The 8,337-nt window shown below is 42.8% G+C and overlaps 1 protein-coding gene across 1 annotated transcript; it reads left to right on the forward strand.

Moving 5' to 3' along the window:
* rnf10 (ring finger protein 10) lies at window positions 1-7,577 on the forward strand. The gene is made up of 17 exons (XM_041042707.1): window positions 1-559; window positions 1,421-1,605; window positions 1,771-1,976; window positions 2,058-2,148; window positions 2,252-2,436; window positions 2,618-2,754; window positions 3,048-3,202; window positions 3,540-3,668; window positions 3,798-4,026; window positions 4,378-4,511; window positions 4,671-4,788; window positions 4,874-4,975; window positions 5,090-5,227; window positions 5,342-5,433; window positions 5,578-5,635; window positions 6,131-6,295; window positions 6,403-7,577. The coding sequence occupies exons 1-17, from the start codon at window positions 397-399 to the stop codon at window positions 6,474-6,476; spliced, it is 2,361 nt and encodes a 786-aa protein (XP_040898641.1). The 5' UTR covers window positions 1-396; the 3' UTR covers window positions 6,477-7,577.
* The last annotated feature ends 760 nt before the right edge of the window (window positions 7,578-8,337 follow it).

Below are 8,337 nucleotides of genomic sequence, written 5' to 3' on the forward strand. Positions count from 1 at the left end.
AACATCCGGGTCTCTCAGGTTCCTGTCTGGCGACCCGTCGCCATTAGTGCAAGCTCGTTGTAACGGATTTATATTTTTGGTCAAAATCTTTAAATTGACTCGTTTTCCAGCTTTTGGAAAACACTTAACGCCTTGTTAAGGGCATATTGTTTTCCTTAACGAGAAAAACCTTTAAATTTGGGGTCTTGGCCCCGCGTGGCGAGCTTTCGTCCTCTCTTCCTACAGCCTTCATAACTTGAGACGCCGAAATCGTGTCTCTTATTTTTTTCTCGGGTTTGTTTTATAGTCAAGATGTCGCCGTGATGGGGTCTCCGCGTTTGACAGAAATGAATCAGGGCCTTCGTCGCCTGACCCGCACTCACTGCAGCCCGTTTTCCTCCTCCGTTTTTCTGTTTGATGCTAGAGAGCTCGGCGGCTCTCTGCCCGGAGCTCGTCCTCAGCACCGCTCACTGCACGGAGACAAACATGGAGAAAAACCCCAACAGCAGCACCAGCACCAAGGTTCCGCCCCGTTCCAGCTCCACAGGCCCAACAGCGGGCGAATCTAAACCCAAAACAGGTGAAAGTCCATCTGTCAGTCTGCAACACTAATGTCACTCGATGTTGTCAAACACGATGTCCGTAGCTAAACAGACACACACTACCCTGTGGCCTGCTGGGGCCTAGCAGTAGCGCAGAGGTTGTTTATCTGGTTAGACTGACGTCGCTGTCAAAACATTTGACCCACCAACAGCCAGAAGTGTTGCTAATATTTTAAGCCCACTGCCTGTGCACCACAGTTGTTATATGTATGGTTACAGAGTCACAGTGACACATTTAAACAATCACTTCTGCATAAGCAAAGTTTTGTCTCCAACAGCAAGCTGTATAATTTGCATGCCAATCTAACATACCCATCTAATTTACATACCAAGCTCTTAAATTGCACATCAGGTTTTATTTTTGGTCAGAATAATTTAACCTCAGGTATCATTTTAAAATCCCCTGTAAGCTGGCTTCTCACATGAGCACTCACATTCCATTACTATGGTAGAGTCTAAATGTGTAGTCCCGTACTTCAGCAAACGGTGAACACACCACCTTGAGGCTAGAAAATTAACAGCCTGCTGAAGTTGGACTTTGTCTCCGTTAATGAAACTGTTAAATTCTCCAAAAGCCTGTATGAAGTTTGCTCACAAAGTCATTCATTGATAATGTAGAAAAGGCCTAATTTTTGCCCATAGCAGTAGTGATAATCGGGTCAAACAGATATGTTTACATGCCTGCAGGAACCCAGGTCACAGAGTCACTCATATGACTTTTTTTCTTCCATCAGTTTCTAGTTAACAACTTCCAAATCTCACATTAGCAAAGTGAAGCGGTTATGCTGAAATATAAAAATTCCATGCTCATGTTTTGAATGCATTTTTTTTTATTTCAGAAGGTAAAAATAATGGAGGCTCCAAGCGCTACAGCCGCAAGCGTGAGCCCTCCTTTCCTAAAACCGACAGTTTCCAAGGCCCTCGCCGCACCAATTCACAGAAAAGCAAGAATTTTGACAAGAGACCCCCTCAGAGAGGTGGAGGACGACAGTATGGAGTTACAGGTGGAGGACGACGTGAGGAGGTCGGTATTTTTAAAAAAGATGGCCTTATATTTGAATTGTTAAAATGTGTTTCATGTGGAAAACATTTTATCAATGTGAGTTATTAAGAATTTTTTGCTTAATTAAAATTTTGAAACTAAAAACTATTACACTTTTTAGATTGTTATCCACTTCTGCCTTTCCAGGTAGCAGAGACGCGCCGGGCCGAGTTTAGCCCGGCTCAGTTTGCTGGTCCGAAAAAAATAAGCCTGAACCACCTGCTGAACTTCACCTTTGAACCCCGTGGAGGTAATGGTGGCGTCGGAGATGGAGGCCACTCCTGCTGGGGCCGCCGAAACAAATGGGGCCACAAGCACAAGCCCTTCAACAAGGAGCTTTTTCTGCAGGCTAAGTAAGCAGTCCCTCATTCCGTAAATGACGTGAAATGGAGAGGCTGAACATGTGGGAGTCAACACATCTTTGTGTGTTTCAGTTGCCAGTTTGTTGTGACTGATGACCAGGACTACAAGGCTCACTTCACTGATCCAGACACTCTGGTCAACTGGGACTGTGTGCAGCAAGTGGTGAGTGTTTTCCATCTGTTGACCGGTGATACTATTACAAATGTGTAATGAATAAAGTCCACATTTATTTACACACTGATAAACATAATCTATTTGTCAACAGCGCATCTACAGCCATGAGGTGCCGTCTTGCCCCATCTGCCTCTACCCTCCTTTGGCAGCCCGCATCACCCGGTGTGGACACATCTTCTGCTGGCCGTGCATGCTGCACTACCTTTCTCTTAGTGACAAGAGCTGGTCCAAGTGCCCCATCTGCTACGAGGCTGTGGACACTGCTGACCTGAAGAGGTACATGACAAATAAATAAAGCTTAAATGTGAAGTAGCAGCAGTCAGAGAGAAGGAAATATTTCTTAAAGCTAAACAAGGAAAACACTGAAACCTTCACATAGAAGCCGTTTAGTATATTTAGTTTTTTGTTTTTTCGGGTGTTTTGATACTTTCTTCCAACAATTTGTTTATTGTTGCAGCGTGGTTGCTATGGAGACCAGGCAGTATGCGGTTGGTGATGTAATCACCATGCGCCTGATGCGGAGGGAAAAGGGCGCTTTGGTGGCAATGCCTAGCTCTCAGTGGGTGAAGGTGGAAGAGCCTGTTCGCTTTGGAGGTGAGAGACAGGGGTGTCTTTGTTTGCAAAACACATTGATTGTCATAAAAATAGTTTACAGAAATAGCAGTATTTACCGAGTTTTATTACAGTGTGTTATACAGTCTTTTTATCTCTTAGAACAATTTGGTTCATGTTAGAGAAAGCTTCATTATTGTCTCTTGTAGACATGAATACCAGAGAACCATCTCTCTTATCTACGTGTATATAGACACACTCACAGGTTTAAATCTTGAAGAGGCTGAACAAGCGAGAAATAAATGTGACATGATGGTTTGATGTGTGTTTCCTAGATGCGTGTCTTAGCCCGTACTCCAAGCTGCTGCTGACCTCTCCGGAGCAAGTCCTGAGCCTGGTGGCAGAGGAGAAGACAGTCCTGCAGGTTCAGCTTAGCCAGGAAGAGGAAGCTCAAAGCTGCTTCATCCAGAGCGCTCTTTGTCTTTTGCAGGTAACTAAAGCTAAACGCCTGCCTGTGACACTGTACAATTACATTATTTTGCCTGCAGACATAAGTGAATCAATAGAAAGTACGTAGTGAACAAAAAAAAAACTATGAAATGAGTTCATGCAACTTACATAATTCATGCATGCATGAAAAGAAATTCTCAAACTCTGAATATAGCTAACAAGTGACTATGCATTGCCACTGAATGTAAAACCAAAATCATTTTTCTCTTGCATTTCTGCAAGCGTAACATGAAACCTACTTTTATCAGACAGAATAAAAGCATACCCAGCTGTAGACAGATCATTTAACTGTCTGACTCTATGTCTTTGTGGTTCAGGAGCGCGAGGAAATGCTGCTGAAGCAGCAGAAGGCAAATGCAGCAGATAACTTTGACTTATCCTCTCTGACGCTGGAAGATCCTCCTTCTTCTGTGGAGGAAGTGGTGACTAACGTCTCCAGTGCTAAGGTGAGTCCAAAAATGCTGATCTCTATTTTATCTGTTGGTGATGGGATCAAATTATTTTACTTGCATGCTCTTCTCCATAATAACTTCTGCTTTTATATGGTACACCTGTCTTTTTTTCTTCTTTTCTAGCCTGTGCTGAAGTACTCCTCTGCATTTGATGACGAGGTGGTGGAGCTCCCAGAGGAGCAGCCAGGGCTTCCTGAGGGCATTCTGGAGAGTGTGCTGGAAGAGCCTCCTGAGGCTGTGATGGATGCTGCCCCAGAGCCCCAGCTTGATGAGGAGAGCCCAGCCAGCCAGGCACAACCAGGCCATCCCTCAGCCAGTGTGGTGCATGGACCCTACTACTATTTCTACCAAGGTGGGAAATTCTCTACACTCCTGCCTTTGACTCGTGATGTGTCCCATGCCCCCAGATTTCATTAAAGTTGATTTTCAACTTGGGTGAAGCTTGGCTGCTGTGAGGGAAATGTTACTTTGAGGAAACTGCAAATTGCTAACTTCCTGATTACATAAGCATTACCTGATAGTTGAACCTGACTAAAAGCAACACATTGGACGGATGTCCTTGATTCAGACCGTTACAAAGTGCAGGAAGCCTGTCTTGGCTGTATGGGCTGTTGTTTTTCTGCTCGTCACATATTTAAAGTTTCACTGCTGTCTCAGACTTTTTCTTATCACCTTTTGCTCTCTCGCATGTTTCTCCCTCCAGCTGAGGACTGCCAGCAGATGTTCCTGCATCCTGTGAATGTACGCTGTCTGTTGCGTGAATATGGCAGCCTGGAGGCCAGTCCTGACTCCATCACTGCCACAGTAGTGGAGATAGTGGGACACACAGTCACTGAGGTCAGCAAACAAGGGAACTCAAATCACACACTAATAAGACAATTTTAACGCAGCGATTAGACACTTTAGCTAGCACTAGCACTTTTTTAGTATGTTTTTTTTTTTGGCAAACACACCATTATTCCTTGGACTGATTTGTCCTGTATGGCCTCATTGCAGGAAATCCGTCGTCGGCATCGCTATCTGGCTCATCTGCCGCTCACATGTGAATTCAGCATTTGTGAGTTAGCCCTACAGCCACCAGTCGTCTCCAAAGAAACTCTGGACACATTTGCAGGTCAGAGCACTTCTCCTGTTTTCACAATGTGAATTTACACTTGCTGCCAAGGGATTTTATAGTTAATATTCCCACAAACTTTTAGACGACCTGGAGAAAAGAAAGCGCCTGAGGCAGAAGAAAGCGAGGGATGAGAAGCGCAGAGAGAAGCGAATTGAAATCGAGGAGAACAAGAAACAGGGTAAATGTAAGTACAGCTGAGCAGCTCACAACACCAGAAAAATGAAAAATGATGATCCAGAAAGATGTACAAAAATCCATCTCTCAATAACAATATACTTGCTCTTATGTGTCCCCTCAGATCCTGAGGTGCATATTGGACTAGAGAACCTTCAGCATTTCCCAGCATTTGGATCTCCACCTCACAACAGCAGTCCCCTGATCCAGCCGGACTTCATTTTTGCCCCTCCTTCACCTCTCAGCACCAGCCCCTCCTCTGGTAAGAGCAGCTCCTTCCTCTCCAATGTACTGTGCCATATCTTCACTCTCATCTGCAGGGTGTTAATGGCTTATGATGACAGATGTGAATTGAGCATTTCCTCTACTGTCTTAGATGGGATGAGATTCCCGAGTCTGAACGGGCAAAGCCCCTCACCCGTTGTTGGTAGCGTGGAGGACGACTCCCACTGCATGTCCTTTGCACAGGTGTGTATGGCAAACACACACGTCAGTATTGATTGAAACTGCCTTTGTCATATAAGGATAATGCATGACATAACTGAAGTGCTAATGTTGTAGCACATAACTTATATACCTGACATGGTGTGACCCTGACTGTGTCCTGTATAGATGCTAAGAGATGGGAAAGCCAGAGTTGATGCTGGGCCCAGGATCACTCCAAAGAAAGGTAGTGGAAGATTGCTGATGATGTTGTGGTGACAACATAACGGCGACAGTGTCAGTCCACCTTATTGTCAGCTGTATACCAAAAACACTGAACAGGTTCTCCTTAAACCAGGAGCCAAAAAATAGGTCACTATCATTTCTAGACCTTACATAGGTCTTTGTAAAGTGTATGTTAGTATGTTAACAATTTTCAGTTACATTTTGAGTTAATAAATTTATTACCAAAGGAAAAATCTGTTTTGATTTATTATAATAACTAAATCTTTGTTAAATGGTCTGATAGGCTGCAGATTACAAAGGAATACATTCCTGTATTCATGGATCACTATGTACTTGTATCGCTTGTTTCATTGTGTCAGTTGATAGCATGTACTGAGAAGTGTGTGGGTGAAATTACTGGAGCTTAGTGTATTATTGTGTATTTCTTGTAAAACCTGTTGAGCAGTGTAACTCCGTTAAGCTTCCTGAAGTCAGTATTGTGTCTTGTGCTATGCAGATAAGCTCCTAGCTCCACCAGCAGCAGACAGCGATGGAGAGAGCGACGGCTCGGACCGTGTCCCGGTGCCCAGCTTCCAGAACTCCTTCAGCCAGGCCCTTGAGAAGGCACTTCTGCAGCTGGACAATGGTCCAGCTTCCCCTCCACAACCTGTGGTTGACCCAGGTCTGGCATCTAGGAAATAACTGCATCAAGCTTGACTTTGTTTTTTTGTATAAAACTGGTGCATGTGATTTCAGACTTGCACTCATCCTCGGTTTCTTCTCTTCCAGATGAGAAAGGAGGAAAGAAGAAGAAGAAGAAGCAGAAACTTTTGTTCAGCACATCTATGGTTCACACAAAGTAGACAACACTGAAGTTCATTTAATCATATTGTTTCTTGAGTTGACCTTCCCACTGCGTGTTTTTACTTCCATGCAGATCTCTCTTGGAACTGTAAGCTATGGAAATAGGTTTTAGTATTTAGCCAAAGTTCACGCTGCTTTACTCATTGTTCGATTGGCTTGATCCACCGTCTGGGTGTCATGCCATTAGTTTAATTTGCATTCATTTTTTTTGTTGTACAACTAGGTCAAAGCCTTGCAGCAACCACAGGCCACATTGAAAGCCTTATGAGTAACATTTAGTTCAGATACTAAGTAAAGCAAGGCTGGCTCTCATATTATGTGTGCTTCTGGCTTTTCATGGCTTCCAGATACCTGACGGGCATCACAGTGGTTGCTGTATGCTGTCCAACAGCTTTCTTGAATTTGACCCTGAGCATTGCATCTGGGACCCATGAGTAATATGGATAAGATAATTCTAGGGTGTTTTATATTACAGTAGCAGTCAGCCAGCTGCAGGTACGCTGCACCTGTGAATCTTTCCAGGGTACTCAGTGCTCAAACATCATCAATCTGGAACTTCACCCTACGACAGGCGAACACTTGAATGTTCTTTTTCTTTCAGTGTTTTATCACAGGTAATAATTTGGGCCTGCACTTCATCAGCCTTCGAAGAAGATAGATTTTGGGGGTTGCTGCTTTGTGATCTATGCCCTAGTATTTTGTAACAACAACATTAATACACAATGATCTAATGCCATTGGGAAGTGAAAACACAGTATTGTATTATTAAAGAGATTAGGTCTGTCGTTTGAACAGAGCTCGAAAATATTCTGCCTGGTTAAACCATAAATACACTTTATTCTCATTCAGTTTCTCTTCTGTCATCTTCTGTTGTGTAATGTTTACTAACTTTGAACATTATTCCTCCACTTTAATTTCAGTGTTGAAAATGTGTGAAGGTAGTGAATTGCTGACATTCAAAGAATGCTTGTGAAACCTGAGGAAAAGTGGGTTGAAAATTTTTGTTTTGAGGGTTCTGTATTCACCCTTAAGTTTGAGCAAGTTTATAGGCTAGTGACCATAACTAGTCTGTTGAAATGAATAAACAAATATGCACAATGGAGGATCTGACTGTTTGATTCTGTGATTCGTTAATGCCAATGACAGTGAAGGATTATGTTCGGTGAGGTCAAACACTGGAAGTCATCAAATTAGGGCAATGGCTGCTGTATCATTGATGCAGTATTTTATTTTCTCCACATGATGGCAGCCCTGATGAGCTTGAGGTCTATAGTACAGTTCATTTATTATAAAGTTATTTAAGCCACAAAACCACACACCGCCTCGTTAATACCAGACTTAAAACAGAGTCAAACATTAATTAAATGTACAAGACCACTTAAGTTAATGAATTATGTGCATTTTGTGGTTTACATAACAATAGCTCTTCATTTAGAGAAGAGTAAGCCAAAGTCATATTTTTATTCACTCCCAAAGTGTTTATTTTTCACTTATAAAATTACCAATTAATTTTATATAGCTAGGATGTGTTAATTATTGCTCAGTCACATTACAGCGTTTTCAGTCTATCGAACTGAAGATACGTGTATAAGTTATACACATTTAGCTCAACAACAGCCCGGAAGTCAGGGTGATCTGCCTTTACAAAATGAGATGGATCGAAGTTTTATGTTGCTTGCTCACCAAAGAAATGTCCGGTAGAGTAAAACTGGCTCCTTTGTCAACGCATGTATGTTTAGGGGCATATTAATTAACCCGGTTCCGAATCAAAAATAGCAGTTTGGATCCAAGATTAGCTCGATTTATATTGTGCTATAATTTATGTTGAAAGTAATAACCGGAACACACGTGTCGTGCTGG

The sequence above is a fragment of the Toxotes jaculatrix genome, chromosome 7 (assembly GCF_017976425.1).
Source record: "Toxotes jaculatrix isolate fToxJac2 chromosome 7, fToxJac2.pri, whole genome shotgun sequence".
In the NCBI taxonomy this organism is placed as follows: Eukaryota; Metazoa; Chordata; class Actinopteri; family Toxotidae; genus Toxotes; species Toxotes jaculatrix.